The sequence below is a fragment of the Sceloporus undulatus genome, chromosome 3 (genome assembly GCF_019175285.1).
Source record: "Sceloporus undulatus isolate JIND9_A2432 ecotype Alabama chromosome 3, SceUnd_v1.1, whole genome shotgun sequence".
Taxonomy (NCBI): domain Eukaryota; kingdom Metazoa; phylum Chordata; class Lepidosauria; order Squamata; family Phrynosomatidae; genus Sceloporus; species Sceloporus undulatus.
In genome coordinates this window covers 40,505,800-40,523,716 of record NC_056524.1, presented here as the reverse complement: position 1 = coordinate 40,523,716, position 17,917 = coordinate 40,505,800, and the positions used below count along the sequence as shown (strand labels likewise).

Here is a 17,917-nt window from a genome sequence, read left to right as displayed (position 1 = left end):
GAAAATGATATGAGGGATCGGAGAGAATACATGTTAATTTCATTGTTGATATTTCTTTTTTCCAGCATCTCAGCATCCTTGGCAGGAGCCAGCCTCTATAGAGTGATCCGTCTCATCTCTCACACTCCTGGATGGTCAGTGACTTGACAGTTTGTAATAAATGTTGCTGATTCTTCTTCATTGAAAAATTTCCCCTCCGTTGTGGTACACACAAAAGTTGTGAAAGAAGCTGTCCTTTCCCTCCCCCTCTTTCTCTTGCTCTGTCTCCTGTATGACATTTTTTGTTTGTTTTGCTTTGTGTGTTGTTCTTGTTGTTGCTGGGTTTTTAAATTTTTTCCCTTGTTTTAAAATTTGGATGTTATTAACATTTGCTGAGTAGGCAGAGCAGGGATGCTGCCAACAGCCACAGTGGTACGGCCAGACGCATTGATCCATTGCCTGCTATCCCTGTACCAGGTCCTATGGGATGAGAGAAAGACAAAAACAAAACAAAGCATAAAATTATGTATAAACCATACAATCCAGAAGACACAGAGAAAAATCATATTCCTTACTGGATAAAACCCCTAGCTATCTCTGTCTGCTTCTAAGAGAAATGATGACTGGAGTTGTTATGATTACAACAGGCGTGGGCAATCTTTTGTCTGCCAAGGGCCTAATTCCCTTAGGCCTAATCTTTTGAAGGTGCATACCATTGTCTGGTTGTGCTAAAGACTGAGAAGGGGGGTAGTGTTTCAGAGTAAAAAATGAGTAGAGCTATCCTCTTTCTCTGTTTTTTGGCATTCCCTTTTATCTTCTCTCAGCATGCCACCTATTCTTTCTCTCTTTATCTTGCATTCCCCCCACCTCCATGCACAGGTGGCTGCTGGAAGAAGAATAGATCATTCTAGTAAAATAGAAAAAAAGTTGTCCTAGTGGTTAAAACACTGATTCTGTTGATTGCAAGATTGAAGCCCATATGGTTGGCAGTTTGAAGCCCATATGCCACATGTTGAGGTGAGCTCCCATCACTAGTCCCAGCTTTTGCCAACCTAGCAGTTCAAAAGCATGCAAATGCAAGGAGATAAATAGGTACCCACTTCAGTGGGAAGGTAAACTGTTGGAAAATCATTGCATTCTCTCTCCCCCTCCTCAGATAGATAGGATTTTCCTACATGCATCTCTACTGTCTTCTATCTTTATTTGCATGCCATTTGGTCCTGCTAAATTACAGGGGCAATAAATACCTTTTTAAGTTGGTAAACAGATCATGTGATCTAAGTAACTTCCTTAGGAAGTTCTCTCACACAATGGATCTCTCCTGCTTTCCCTTCGGTCTCTCCATCACCATGCTCTCTCAACTTTCCTCCGAAAGATGGTGAGATACAAACTCCTTCTTTTACCTGAACTATTCACTAGATAGGTTAGGATGTAGCTTCCATGTATATGTAGATTTAAGCCATTAGTAAAGTTTTGTTTTTTAAACTACAAGCTATTTGTGTCAGCCTCAGTCCTTATAGAAGCATCTTAAGACAAAAGACCGTTTCTGCTGCTCTGCTGATTTACAAGCTAGACCCTTCCAGGCTTGGCATTGATAGTTTTGATATTTTTGTTTCCTTACCAAGGGCTGAAGCCTTAGGAAACTTGAATTCCCCTACATAAACAGCATTATTTACAATCATGCTGACCACATGATCACAGAGTAGTCTCTGACAACGTTGGGTCCGGTTTAGTAACAGAGATGAGCACCACCCCCTTTGATCAGACATAGGGAATACCTTTACCTTTAAGGTCGATTCACACTACAGAATTACAATGCTATTATTCTGAAGGCCAGATGAAATTAGGTTGAAGAATGAGACCTAAAGGTTGAAGGGTACCCACCTCTGGACAATACTCACCATACTGGAACATGCATATTCAAAGTTAGGCCTCAACAGAGAGCATTTTTAGAGGGGATAGATATTAGTTCCCATGTCTGTCATTTTTTTTAAAAAAAATGCACACATTTCTAGAATATAAGCCATGAAAAAGAGATAGTCCACCTTCCATGTTTCTATGGGGCTGTATGTAGGAGCCAAAAGGCCTGTGTTCCCTCTGGCCTGGCACTATCCGTATGGACAATGTAGGCCAATAGCCCTGGGCCACAATTGGCCAGACTGGATGCCAGTCTGGTAGTTCCAACTTGACACCCAATAGGTCCTTAATGCAGTCTTTTATAACCAGCTGTTTGTGGCAAACCTTTCTAGAAAGACCACTGTGAGAGCCAGCAGACCGCATACCCGTGTGCCTCCTTACCTGCCACCACCACCATGTTCCCTCTGAAGGCACTAGTCATGGTCTGCAACATTGGAAAAGGGTGCCTGGCCATGTGGTTGAAACCAGGCACCTTGTTTCTGCTCTTATGAGCCATGGTAGGGGCCTTAAGAGGGTACGAGGCAGCTGAAGATAAGGAGTCTGTGGCAGCTCCATGACATATTGGCAATGAGCATGTGAACACTCACCTGTCACCATGCTGACCTGGGAGTGGGAATGGGCCAGAAACATACATAGGATACCATGGGTTGGCCTGTGCTATCATGCCTGTGAGTATAGGCCCTATGACAAGGGGAAGGACAGCTGTGATGATATAGTTCAATAGTCTTGGGAAGGCGAGAAAGAAAAACCATGCTACTCTTGGTATAAGACAGCCAATGTGAGAGATCATTTGCATGGACTCAAACAATGAGAGCTTGTTTCAACAGTGGGGCTAGCCTTTTCATATAGAAGAAAGAGTTGATAGGAATCAGAAGTGGTATAATAGGTGCATCAATTCAGAACACAGATGGGGAGTGCCATTTTTTATCACGTGTGTGTGTGTGTGTGTGCGCACGCGTGCAAGAAAGATTCTTTCAAGTAAACTCATTCTAGTCCAGTATGTAAATGCTATAATATTACTCTTTGCCTGGGCTTTTCATTTTGTTATTTTCTACCCTAAAAATGTGACTGTTCTTGTTGCTGTTCACAATTATGAATGTCATCTTCAGGAGAAGCCTTCAGATTCTGCTTTTTGACAGTTTTTCTCATCTCTTGTCAGGCAGCCTTGGTGGGACAGTCTGAGCCTGAGCTTTGTCTCAGTTTGATTTCTCTCTGTCCTTTTCTCCCACCAGTCGAACCAGTATCATCCACCTGCTTATTCCCTTTCCGTGTTGTGGCCCTTGAATGGCAGGAATCATTCCAGTTCTGTACATTGTCAAAAGTCTGCTTACAGCCAGACATAGGCTCCTCAGGGGATGATTCATCACAGCACTCAGATCAATAAAACATGGAACCAATCAGCAAATGCCTTCAGTCTTGGGGGAGGTTGCATAATTACTTATCTGGCAATTGGGGAGAGGAATGATTTCAGTGTAACATCTATGGACCTGCAGCGCAAGGCCTGTGGGGAGGAGCAACAGGGATGCCAGCCAAGCTTTGATTTTCACAAGGGTGGGGAATGAAAGCCACTCACTGCCGCAGCAACAAATAATGCAGGGTCGCAACAGGAATATTAAGTGCTCACACGATGGACGTCCTTTCATTCAACCTCCTGCTTATTGGTCTCCTGCATGGAATGATCTCTAGGCAGAGATTCTATGTGAAGTGTTCTCTGTAGTGGCAACTTCTACAACACACAACATGTCCCTGTAATTTAGTTGGCATTCTATTTTGTGAATACAATCTGAATCTCAGTAAGATATTGAAAACTCCTGTGCTCTGCTGCACCATACTTCTAGCTAGTGAGGGAAATCTGAGTACAAACAATTACTATATGAATAAATACTTTATTATTTTAAAAGAAGTATTTCTATAACACCTCTCATTAAGACATTTCTGCACAAACTATGCACAATGAGCAAAGTTTAAACACAAATAACCTGATAGCTACCCACCATGCACTAAACTAGGCAGTAAAATCAAGCAATGCATGACTGAAACACATGAGTTTTCAATGTGTGTTAAATTGTCACCAGGGTTAGTTCTTGTACTGCTCCAAGGAAAGAAGACCAAGAATGGAATGCCACAATCAATAAAACCCTCTACCTTGTTGGACATCAGATGTACAAGTACAACATGTACCTGTTCTAGGGTTGTTAAGAAGATGGGGAAAAAACCACAACCAGGTATTGGCCTGGAACAGAAAACTGAAATCAGCCTACTGTCCCACTGCAGACTGGAATGAACAAATAAGTGATATGATGGGATAATCTGATAGGGACACAAGTATAACTCTAGCTGCTGTGTGCAGCTCTTTTAGGATCAAGGATATAGCTATATGGATTCTGTGCCAAACCTTCTAAACCTAAACCTTTCTAAAAAGTACTCCACTTAGGCAACAAGTGTCAAATCCTCTTGTAAACTTAAACTGTTGTAAATAGTGCTCCCTTTAGGCAACAAGAGAGCTTGCCGTTTGAAAAAAAAAATAGTATGCCACATTTTGTGACTGGACTTCTGTACAGCAACTAAAGGGAACAGTTCAGATGTCTTTTGCTAGATCAGTCATTCAGGAAAAATGGAATTTTAAAAATCTTTTTGAACCTTTTAATAATTGTTTTGTATCACATAGGGATGTTAACAATGGTCTCCTAAATTTTAATCCTTTCCCTAAGCCCTTCAGTGAGTTCATGTGGTAGAAATGGAAATGCCAGTGAGTGCCTTGCTAGTTTCTTGCTTCACATGATAAGGTGTGCATGAGGTGGAACAGTAGGTTATTCATTTTGCCATATTATTTTCATGTGAGTAGTTGTTTGGAATTTTTTATACGCAGATGCAGTTTAATAGCCACTACACAGGGCATATCTGAAATCAAAGTTTTCTTCTGAAGTGGTAATATTTCATGCAGGGGCAGTTTCACAGAAATGGATCCCCTGTGGCCAGGAGATAGAAAAGCAGAATGAGGAAGTAGCACATTGAAAGCAATAATCTCGGCCATACAGTATTACTTTTTGTGGTAATGAGGGCATAAAGTTCCATTTGTATTAGTAATGTTGTTACTTTTTCTAAGGAACCAATAACATTTATTCATTACTTTTTGGAGTCTGAAAGTGCTTTGGAGCTATTTTAATTGGGTTGGTTCTCATCAAATGAGTCTTTAAAAAAATTAGGAAGGAAGGAAGGAAGGAAGGAAGGAAGGAAGGAAGGAAGGAAGGAAGGAAGGAAGGAGCTTCCCTAAAATTAATGGGAAAGTAGCAAGAGCTATTATTGGTTAACATTAACAGTAAATTATTACTTTTGGAGATGTTGCAAGAATTTACAAAGTTTATTATTTTTTAAAAGTAGCTTTAAAGGTCTATAGTAAATTTAGTATTTGCAGCCTTGACCATGTCAGAAATAGACTTATGCACAGCTGCTTGCATAGCATATTTTCATGGCACCATTTTGCACAAGTTTATCATAACTTTTATTTGTAGCGTCTAATCGAATATTTAAATACTTTTACTATGTTAAGATGAAGCTTACAGAATAATCTCTGACATGTAAAACTAAAATAGTACAGATTAATTTTACTCTCTCTCCCTTTCTCCCTCCTCCCTCCCCCCTCTCTCTAGTCTTGATATAATTTTCATAGATACATAAAATAAATGGTAAGAAACCTGCACAGAATGAAATTTGGATTTGAGAAATCATAACATTGGCCAACACATTAAATACTAAGTGTTTTTTCTCTAAATGGCTGTTTTCTTTAAATAGTCCTTTGTCTTCCTGATAGTATCATTCCAAGATTAATTAGATTCAAAACTAAGCTGGGGAGACTGACACTTATTCACATACATTCAAGAATATATCTAAAAATAGGACTGAAGCCCTTTCCTACAAGCAGTACAGAACTACAAGGAACAATTCAAGTTACTGCAATCAAGTTAGGAGAAGCCACATATTTGGGCCATGGTGTTGTGTTTTGCATCTTTAAAATCAAACAAAACATATTGTATCCATGACTTTTACAATGAAACACTACAGTGGATTTGAATTTTGCATTTAAATGATTATGAGGATGGAAATCATATGGTGTTAAACAGTATATATTCCTCCATATGCTGTTGGACTGCATCTCCCAGCATTCTCATCTTTGGCCATGCTGCTAGGGCTGATGAGACTTGAGAGGAAACAAACTCTGCAAGATTGCATATTCCCATCCCAGGTGTAGGCACTGATGTGAACTGATTATACAAAGCATTCCAGGGTTTTCTTGGGGGGGAAAAGGAGGATGTACAAAGTTCTGTGCCATGTATTTACACCTATGCAGACAGAGAGAAGGAAGGGCAACAGAGATAGCAAGTTAACAATGTTTCTCACACATCATTGATCACAATGCGTTCATCTGTTGTATCTATAGACTTTTATCAGTCCAAATGCTGGTGGGAGTAAAGTTTGGGGGCAATAGGGGAAGTCCCTTATGGTCAAATAAGGTCATGGCCCACCAACATATTGCTTAAGATTAGCGGCCCAACAAGATTAGTTTTGCCACATTAGATTAGTGGCCAGACAGGATTGTTCTGGTTTGATCTTTCATCTTTTACCTTCAATATAGTGGATTATTGAGTTAAATATGAAAACTATTGCTAGAGTTCACTGTAAGAGAGCTGCACTACTACTCTGCTTCCTTGGCAGAGGATATATTGCCAAATCATGCTAAAATAAGCTAGCCATAGATATCTTCCCTACTTTTTTTATAGGAAGGATCTGATTTTTATTGGGAGCACCAATAAAACTCTTCCCTTTCCAGCCCTTGAAGCTACAACCCTTAGAACAAACTTGTCATTTATGCTGGTAGAAACTTGCATCCTAAGCTCCATAGTCATACAAGTGGGATTGTTGGTAGGGAGGGGGAAGGAAAGATTTAACTCCGTTCCTATGTAGGAGGTTTTTTGGCATTGTGTCACCATCTTTCTAAAAATCTGGGGTGGACATAAATGTTAGCTATGATCTTATAGTAAGGTTCAGCTTGATGCTAGTTCAGACAAGCAACAGCCATAAGGAGAAGGAAGAACTAGGCCTGTAAACCCAATGCAAGAAACAGTCTTCCTACTGAAGGGTTCGAGTTTCACTTGGACTATGAATCATAAATTGTAAAGGATGACAATTAGCTGTAGTGGCCCTTGGCAGGCTGCAACAAAGGGAGATGAGCTGCTAGAAGATGGGCCTGCTTATTATTATTATTATTATTATTATTATTAGAATGTCTTCTTGAAGTTTCCTTCTTCAGGCATCATTCCCATGGCCACTCAAGCAGTCTGACATAGAGGGAGAGGTGACAGGGAGCACAGCCATCCAGCCAGCCCAGCTGAAATCCTATTTGCTTTATTTCCTTTTTACTACCTATTCCCCTTTCCTTTTGCATTTTTAATGGTAAGCCTGTGGGCAAGTAGCCAGCATGGCATAATGGTTTTAGCATTGGACTATGACTCTGGACACCAGGGTTCAATTTCTGCTAGGCCATGAAACACACTGGGTGACCTTGGGCAGGTTGCATGCTGTCCTCTGCAGTGGAAGGCAAGAGCAAACCTCCTCTGGACAAATCCTGCCAAGAAAACCCCATAATAGGGTTGCCATAGCTCAGAAATGACTTGAAGGCACACAACAACAAAAGCCTGTGGGCAGGATCTCTCTCTTGCTCCCTGATCTCTCTCCGACTGCCTAGTAAAATTTTAATTTATGTTAGGAAACATAATCACAGGTAGCCATACTGGCCATGTGGCAAAATACAACAAAATCTACAAAAGAGTGATGCCTTTATTGGCCAACCAACATGCAAAACATGTATCCCACAAGCTTTCAAAGCTTAACTGGCTTCTTCATTATGCAAAGTTGTTGAAAATCATGTGTGAGATAAAAGCAAGATGTTAGAATCACAGACCTACATTCTGTCTCAGATGTTACTTCTGTTGTCAGTTAAGATGGTATTGAGGGATTTCAGTACAGGCAGAGGGTACTCCTTCTTGGCCAAGTAAGGAACAGGAACAAAGGGCAGTAAAAGGCAGGTAATAACATTACAACTCCATTAGTAACTGTAAAGTTACTTCCCTTGAGAAAAAGCTGCCCTGTCCAATGCAAAGTGAACTGCTCTTAGGCAAAGAACATTAAATTTCTCATGGAGTCTCAGATTTTTGATTTATGTAAGCTCCTTTGAAAGCCTTTTATGGCTGAAGAGAAGGATAAAAATGCAATAAGTAAAGGAACAAATGGGATTAAGACTATGCTTCAACACTTATCAACAGAAGCTCCATCACCAGCAGGCTATTCCTGTCTGAATATCTTCTCAAAGAGAAAAAAATATGCAGAACCTAAAAACAATCAGTTGCTTCCCACTATGGCTTGCATCAAATATGTGTATCTATAGTAAACTGAAGCTAGTAAAATCACACTGAAGGTTTATAATGGGATACAGGGGGCATGACCAGCTGGTTGTACTCTGAGCAGAAAGAAGCATGTCATGAAAATCTCTTTTGACAATTTAACTTAACAGTTTGCTAAAATTAACGCAACTAAGAAGTCATTCAGGTAAGCTACTTTATGTTTTAAGCAATCAATTAGCTGTTACAACAATAGGCCTTGTCTTAAAATGATCAGAATGTCTGATAATTTCTGTTCTTAAATTTTGTAATTATGAATAGCATTTGTTGGGACAATCCTTTCAAATTTCCCAAGAAAGATATTCCTTTTGTATTCTGTTAAAAGAGGATTGCTTTTAATTTATAGTGTTAGGGTTCATTATCAAAACAGATTTGTGGTGGGGGTGAGAAAAGAAAAACTTGTGGAGCTGATGTTGTGGACTTTGGTGCCACCAGCTGTTAGCTTTCAACATTGCAACTAGAGGATAAATAAAATCCATTAAGCAACATAATAAATAATGACCATGGAGAACCTAGAGGATGAGGAAATAGAAATAGTAAAAGAATTCTCATACCTGGGACCAAACATTGATAGCCAGGAAATAAGAAAAAGATTAAGAATAGGAAGGGTAGTTATGAAAGAACTAGAAAAGATCCTAAAATGCAAAGTTAGAATCATACAAACCATACCATGTAAGGATCTGAAAGCTGGAAAGTAAGATATGGGCGAAACAGATGGTCAGGAAAAAGTGGCTTGAAGCTGCCTTTTCTGAAGCGACATTGAAACGCCACCAACCGCACCACCAGCTCCCAAGGCAGCTGGAGTGCTCATGTCATGACAACAATGGCTTCAAGCCAGGAAGAAGAGGGAAAAAGTTGCTTCTTTTCTCTGCATAAGGCGCACTTTTCTGCTGACTTCAAGGCATGTGTCATCTAAACGCCACACCTTCAAGTCAGCCTGAAAGCATCTCTTTTTGCCAGTCTGTTTAGCCCCATAGTTAAGAAGACAGGAAGAAAATCAATTCATTTGAGATGTGGTGCTGAAGAAGAATTCTGAGGTTTCCGTGGACAGCCAAGACAAATAAATGGGTCCTAGAACTGATCAAGCCAGAAATCTCCTTGGAAACCAAAATGACAAAAGCATTCATGACATGAATCATTGGAAAAAACAATAATGCTAGGAAAAGTAGAGGAAAGTAGAAAGAGAGGAAGGCTGCATGCTAGATGGGTGGACTCTATTAAAGAAATCACAGTATGGGTTTGCAGGAGCCGAGCAGAATAGTGGAGGACAAGCTGGCTCTCTAGACTCTAAAGTAGTGGCCCCTGAACCTCTTTGGGCTACTGCCTTCTTTCCTTTTGAGTGGCAACCCTAGCGTTCCCCTAGCCTCAAATAAGTTTCCCAATTGCCACTACTAGTGAAAGACACTGGTAAAGGATTGAACTCACATGGGCAGGCAAAGAGTGGGAGACACCACCAACAACCAAAATGATGAGCGAAGCTGTGTGGTGGTTTTCTGGGGACGCTGAAAAAAACTTTAATGTAAACATCATCCCACCATGGTCCTAAAGACCACTGGTTCCCCTTGCACACACCAATACTTTGATTGAAGGCCCCCCTGCCGTCCCCATTTCCCCTCGCCACCACCCTACTGACCCCTTTCTATCTCACCATCCCCCTGGATCCTTCTACCACTCCAGGTGGAATCATTGCTCTAAAGGAACTATCCAAGATACTAAACTGATTTGAGAACAGGTTTGCCGTAATCTAGTCACATCAAAACCTTTGAAGGAGGACTGCTACAGCCAAAACCTGCTCCATAACACCAGATAGCCATAATCCCATTAGTGCACAGGCCACTTTACCTTTCATTTTCGGGGATGGGGCCACTGTAGAGGTTGATATTGTCTTATGTCCTCTCCAATGACCAAAGTCTCCTCCAACTTACTCCCCCCCCCCCCCAAAAAAAAAAAAAAAAACAGCCATTATGGCAAGTAGACAGTATGAGGGTAGATTTTGATGGATCTTAGATAGGCATGGTCACACTATTTACTAGTATACATTTCCTGACCGAAAAATAGAGTTCCTGACACTTGGAAAACCCAATCAGGAGGAATAGCACAGTAGTGAGAATTCTGTTTAGTTCTCCCCAGTATTTGTACACTCCCAAGTATTTTGGGGAATTATTTTGGGTAGAAATATTCTTTTTTGTGTATGAATTGTGTATGTGTGCATGTGGAGTTGTGCAAAGAAAGAAAGAAAGAAAGAAAGAAAAGTATTCAAACAGTCACATGTGTTTTTGCAAAAGATTGCTGTTTTCTATGTGTAAACAAACAGAAATAAAAAACTAGCAATCTTGCACAATTAAAATCTTACATGCAGTCGATATGCTGTTTGAATTTAAAACAGCTTTAAAGATATTCTTCCATCCAGTCTTTCCAGATGATTTTTAAAACATGAATTTTAAAGCATGGATTGATTGTTTTTAATATATGTTTATTTCATATGTTCTTTTAACTGACTTAATGTGTTTTTAATCAAAGTTATGTGTTCTATTTTAATTGTTTTTTCTCTTGTACAAAAAAATTCAGGTAACTGGAAATACTGATGTGGTTTTCTGGGTTTGGTTTGTTTGTTTTGTTTTTACACACAGTTCTTGCACCATCCACATGTATTAATGTGCAGTATAATTTTCCAAAACACTTTGGGATGTGTGAATATTGGATGCAAACTGTGCAGTAATATTTTCTTCCCAGTGGGGAGAAAACTGTGGAAATTATTCATGCTCACTTTGAGGATGAAGTAGTTGAATATGACCATCCCTAGTTCTACCCTCAGATATCTGACATTTTGTTGTTTTTCAAGTCCCCTGACCATTGGGCAAAAGCTACAGCTGGGCTGAATGCATGAGGGAGAGAGGCTTGGACTTTAAAAACTGTGCCTTCTCTCTCATCCCCTGACCATCAGGAAAAAGCTACAGCTGGCTGCTACCCCTAAGGACACTGAGCCTTTCCTCCATCTAAGCCAGAGACAGCGATGGCAGAGGAGTCAGGAGGCTGCTTTGCCCTTATTTCATGTGGGACTCAGAGGGGACATACGGCATCTGGACAGTGATTGGGTGAAACAAAGATGATAAAAGGACAGCCTTGTCCACCCTCAGTTGTCCTACTTCATTCTGCATGTTTAAATTGTTTCAAACCAGATTCCGGGCGGGCTATGGAGTTGAGACTGCCATGGTCGCCTTAGTCGATGATCTCCGTCTGGGCATGGCGGGGGGAAGCGTGTCCCTGTTAGTGCTTTTGGACATTTCAGCGGCTTTCGATACCATTGACCATGGTATCCTTCTGGAACGCCTGAGGGAGTTAGGTATCGGGGGCACTGCACTCCAGTGGTTCCGTTCCTACCTCTCGGGTAGATTCCAGATGGTGCAGCTGGGGGACGTCTGCTCCGATAAGCGGGCACTTACATCTGATGTCCCTCAAGGAGCCATTCTGTCCCCCATGCTATTCAAAATTTACATGATACCGCTGGGAGAGATCATCCGGAGACATGAAGCGCGGTGTTATCAGTATGCTGATGACACCCAAATATGTTTCTCTGTGTCTCCGACTGATGCAGTGACTAGGGATGGCATCTCTCCTCTAAATGTGGGTCCTTTTCCATCTGACTACCAATGGTGGTAGTATGTATTTATGTGTAACACTCTGAATACACAGTTCTGTCCCCTCCTATGAAAGCAGTGTCAGAGCACACTGCCAAGACATTTTAAAGTGGGAGTGTGAGAGACATGCAGGCTGTAGATCGCTACAGTTCTGCAGTTGGTTGAAGATAGCTGGCATCAACCACTCATATCTCCAACCAGTCACCTCTTACCCACCCCTAGGCAATAAATGGCCATGACAGTGTGCCCTGGTGAAACTGCCTTTCATGGGAAGAGGAGTGTTGTGCAAGGAAGCCATAAATCCAGCTTCTGCTTTAATGGAAAAGAGGAAAATGTTGTTGAAAAGTATTAAACTTAATAGTTTAAATCATATTCCCATATATTTACAGTAGGGTCAGGAGGGTATCTACATGATATTCAGAAAGGGTCTAGAAAAATGTAAAGAAAACAACAACAACAAATAGAATCCAGCAAAGATGGGGAAGAAGTCAAGGATGAATGGCATGAGGGAGAAATAAAGGAAGGAAGGAAGAGAAATTGGTAGGTACGGAAGATCATGAAAGGTTAAGTAAGTAGAAGAGGATGAGAGTAAGTTGGCAAGTAAGGAAGGATGTAACGGAAGGTGATGTCAAGAGAAGAGAAGAGAAGGATAAGGAAGGGGAGATAGAGATGGTATGGAGTGAGATGGAAGAGGCTGAGTGGAATAATAGAGATTAGGAAGAAACTGGGAATGTAGGAAAGATGATGATGATGATGATAATAATAATAATTATTATTATTATTATTATTATTATTATTATTATTATTATTATTATTATTATTTGTATTCTGCCTCTCCCTGTATTGGATCGAGGCGGGTAATGACAAACATAAGAACAATAAAAATAAAACACAACAAACCACAAGTAAAAACATAGCAAAACATATAAAATCCAATTTCCTATCTTCCTCCCACCTTAAAATACCATTAAAAAAAGACAATTCCCAACTGGAGAGCGAACATTCCGAGGAGGTCAATTTGATGTAAAGAATGTAGCAATGGGATGTTATAAGTTAAGAAAGTTAATAATACCTATCAACTATTAGTAACTGACCTTCTTTGTTGGTACATTTACTTGTTCCTATTAGTATAAATAGAAAAGTATGTAGTCAATATATATATATATATGAATATATATGATAGTGTACAGGTGCATATATGTGGATGTATTCATGCATACTACTTTATAGCTGTCTCCTCTTGCTGTACCCTCTTTTCAAGTACATGTGGAGAATTCTATTTAATGTGTAGATGATGTAGAGGAGATGATTGAATGTAAAGTTTTACACTTAAGAGTGTATGTTTTTAATATTTAATACACTTTCCCTTCTCCTTTTATGTCATGTCTTTTTAGATTGTAAGCCTGAGGGCAGGGAACCGTCTAACTAAAAGATTGTATGTACAGCGCTGTATAAATTTACAGTGCTATATAAATAAAGGTTAATAATAATAATAATAATAATAATAATAATAATAATAGAAGGGGCTATTAAAGTCATTCTTTTCAGGGTCTCATGTTTCAACCACTATGCTGGCAATCTTTGTTCCCCTTTTTCCATGTAGAAATTAATATATTCTTTTACTCCACATTTTTCAACATATTTGGATTTTACCTGTGTATCTTTTATATTATTATTATTATTATTATTATTATTATTATTATTATTCTGCACCTCTCCCCATGGATTTACTTAGTTGCCACTGACTAAAGTATGTTTGTATATGTATTAACATGTATACATTTTTCCATGCTCATAAATAAATTATATATGTATGTATATGTGTGTATGTATATTTTTTTAAAAAATGTGTCCGTGTATTCAAATCTTTTGTTGGAGTGTATGTGTGCATATTTTTTTAAAAATTGTCCATGTATTCAAATCACGTGTGTGTGTGTGTGTGTGTGTGTGTGAAAGAGAGAGAGAGAGAGATGTTTCATAAATATGGAAAACTATGGACATCTGGGACTTCATAGGATCCTGCAAAGTATGAACTGAGTACCCTCTAAAATGCAGAATCAATATCCTATTCACAATTTTCTAATTAAGACTTCTTCTCCCCCCACCTTTTTAAAAAAATACAAGCCAGCTATGATAAACCAGTGAATCCATGCAACTCTATTTAACCTTTTTCTACTTTTGTTGCAAAACTAGTTAGGTTCTGCCATCTAGTGGCACATTGAAGATGAGACTCTGCAAATTAGCTAGAACACATTTTATGGCACAAGGTGGTGTTTGAACACAAGTGAGGATCTCCAGAGCATTTAAGCAAGAATCTACAAATAGTTTCACAAGCTAAAGAGCTAGGCATCTCTTGTGTGATCAAGATATTTCTGGATGATGTCTATCAGTATTAATTTGATTAGGTAATCTCAGAGATTCGAACAACCTCTCTGCATTAGAGATGTAAATAATACATGTAATTTTTCTCTCCATCAACAAGAATGGAGATGGAGATACATCAAAGGCACACTTTGTCCACATATGTGCTAGATGGAAAGTATGCAAGTATCCTGTATGAATTTTGCTCACATAAATGATGTATATGGGTTTTGATCTCTTCTCCATTTCCTTTCTTCCACCTTTAACAGTATGACATTTAAATGTCTTCCTAGGTTGTTTACAACAGATTGGTGATGTTTATTCAGTTCTCATTAAGAAATAATGAACAAGTTTCTCATTTACCTGCACTGGCTATATTCAGTATATTTTACATTACAGTCCAATAAAAGTCTATCCACACACACACACACACACACACACACACAACTATGTTGTTGTCAAAAAATATGAGTAAGGAGCTGGCAAAACCACCTTTTGAGTATTCCTTGCTTATGAAATCCATGGGGTTGCCATATGGTGATAGGCAACTTGAAGGTACATACATATACTCAAAGCAAAACTGTAAGTAAATGTTGGAAAAATTTCAGCATTCTCTCTTCCCTCCCTCTTTGCTGCTCAGGAGATTATCACACAAGGGCTATTTACACTTTAATAATTCTATTCTAACGTTATTTAGCAAGAATGATATAATGGCAAAACTGTAACACTTTCACACAATGTCGCAATAATGGGGCATTAACGATTCACAAATGGTAAAATAGCGCTTTCACATTCCACACATCGAAAGAAGAGGATATGATTGGAGAAGAAAAAAAAATGGGTAATCTCTCGCCACTAAGCAACTCTCCTGTGACTCACAAGTGTGACACAGAAAGTGATTCTGCTGAAAGGCACACTGGGAGACTTGGGGACTCAGTTTACAGTATATAACAATGGATTTGCAATGGTGCTATTGAAACATGTTTGCCGTTCATACATTTGCGATAGGGCTACTGAAGCACTATTGGCAAGCCATTAACACTTTTTTGTCGTTCATGAGAAATTATACTAGCATGATGCTTCAATGATGGAACAAGAACAGTATGTGCATGACGTCATGTGAAAATCTTCCTGCAATCATGCAAACCTGAAGCATAGCACTTTTGTGCCATTTCTCACCCTCATGTGATAATCTCCTCTGAGTAAACGAGATTTTTTGGAATCTAGTGTTTCCTGCATGGAAATCCCTGCTATCTTTTCTCTGTTAACCCTCCCCCCACCACACCCCACATTCGCTCAGTACAAGGATTGCATGACAAGGTAATAAATAACTTTTGAAACACAATAAACAAACCATGTGATTCAGGTCACTTCCTTTTAGGAAGCCACTCCCCAAGACATAGAGATCTCCCTTTCTCTTTCTGGTTGCCATTATCTCTCTCCTCCCACATCTCTTTCTGGAGAAATGGTGAGATTAAAGATTTCTACTTTTACTGGAATTATTCATTAGCCAATGTTAGGATGTAGGCTTCCCCATGCATATGTAAATTCAAGCCATTACTACACCTTTTATTAATTGCAAGATCATAGAATCATAGATGACCCAAGAGCCATCCAGTCCAACCCTCTGCCATGCAGGAACTCTCAATCAAAGTATCCCCGACAGATGGCCATCCAGCCTCTGTTTAAAGACCTCCAGGGAAGGAGACTCCACCACTCTCTGAGGGAATGTATTCCACTGTCAAACAGCCCTCACTATCAGGAAGTTCCTCTTAACACTGAAGTGGAATCTCTTTTCCTATAGCTTGCATCCATTGTTCCTGGTCCTAGTCTCTGGAGCAGCAGAAATGACATCCTTTCAAATATTTAAACAGGGCTATCATATCATCTCTTAACCTTCTCTTCTCCAAGCTAAACCTCCCCAGCTCCCTTAGTCATTTCTCACAGGGCATGGTTTCCAGACCCTTCACCATTTTAGTCGCCCTCATTTGGACATGCTCCAGTCTTTCAATGTCCTTTTTGAATTGTGGTGCCCAGAACTGGATATAATATTCCAGGTGGGGCCTGACCAAAGCAGAATACCATGGCACTATTACTTCCCTTGATCTATTCTAGACACAATACTTTTATTGATTCAGCCTAAAACTGCATTGGCCTTTTTAGCTGTCGCATTGCACTGTTGACTCATGTTCAACTTGTGATCTGCGTGGACTCCTAGATCCCTTTCGCAAGTAGTCTCGTTCAGCCAGGTGTCCCCCGTCCTGTATTTGTGCATTTCATTTTTCCTCCCTGAGTTCAGTACCTTACATTTCTCTGTGTTGAATTTCATTTTATTAGCTTTGGCCCAGCTTTCTAGTCTATTCAGGTCATTTTGAATTTTGATCCTTTCCTCTGGGGTATTGGCTACTTCTCCTAATTTGGTGTCATCTGAAAATTTGATAAGTATGCCCCCAATTAAGATACTTGTCATGTTTGTTGTTTTGAGTCAGTTTCAATTCACAAAGAAAGTAGCAGTAGATGAAGACACGTTTCTGTTACTCTGCTAATGTCTAGGAGGCTTAGGTTTGATATTTAACTATTTTGTTTCCTAAACAAAGGCTGAAGCTTTTGGAAATTTGAATTGCCCCACAAAAGCAACAAGTCCTAGTCCTTCTCTGACTGAGATGGAATATTACAGAGGTACACTCTACTTGCTGTCTACTAAAAAAAAAAGCCCATTATTTTCTCAGAACAGAACAAGACTTGGGAGGCTAAGAATGAAAGTTCTGCCTGTGCCGATAAAGAAAACAGAGAACTCCTGAGATATCTGAACATGGACTCTTTTATTGTTGGAGACAAATTACGTACCAAAAGGCACACAACTACTACTGTGTGGGGAAATGTTTATAGAAATAGCTTGTCATGCATTCAGAGCAGAGCAGAGGTAGGGATAGAAAAACTAGCTCTCAAGGTAAAGCAACATGGAAGGGAAGGGATATATTTAGTCCTGTCCCCCTCCCTGAATGGCCGAGAGAGCCTGGGGTTTTAAACATCCCAGCTTCTCAGCGGGAAGTCATTTTTCTAGTCTGTTGACGTTCTTTGTCAGGGTTTCCAAAGATGAAATCTTTATTATCAGGGAGGCTTAAAAAGGAGGAATACTGTTAATTCCATTTTCAAGGTCATACTTTGAAAGTTATTAATTTCTCTGTTACAAGGCTCTGTGCACAGTTTCAAGGCTTTAGGGATTTGCAGCTGCTACTTACTAGGCGACATTTAGGGATTTTTCCCTCCTGCCTCTTTGGTATATGAAAAAAAGTCCCTGACTTTTGCTGCTAGAAGAGACAACTTTATAATGTACTACTCATATCCCATTCTGAGTGTAAGTTAACAATAAATTTTGTTCCACAGACAGTAATTTTCACAGGACTCCTGCCAGTGCTTTTTAAATTGGGGTATTGGCCAGGGGTCATGCTGTCCTTCCGTACAAACAAGAAATGGCCTTCTTCAGGTTAGCACCGTAAAAATATCATGCCACACTACCAATGTTGATGCATGATGCTAAAATAACTCTGCTGCTTCTATTGCAGC

General features: G+C 39.6%; 1 protein-coding gene across 2 annotated transcripts in view; it reads right to left on the bottom strand.

The window, feature by feature from the left end:
- Positions 1–6: 6 nt before the first annotated feature.
- Positions 7–17,917, bottom strand: part of LOC121925489 (limbic system associated membrane protein) — a 653,060-nt gene continuing 635,149 nt past the window's right edge. For both annotated transcript variants that reach the window (XM_042457699.1, XM_042457698.1), the window contains one exon: positions 7–459. In XM_042457699.1, coding sequence (XP_042313633.1) covers positions 362–459 — 98 coding nt within the window. In that variant the 3' untranslated portion in view covers positions 7–361. The remainder of the gene's footprint in view (positions 460–17,917) is intronic.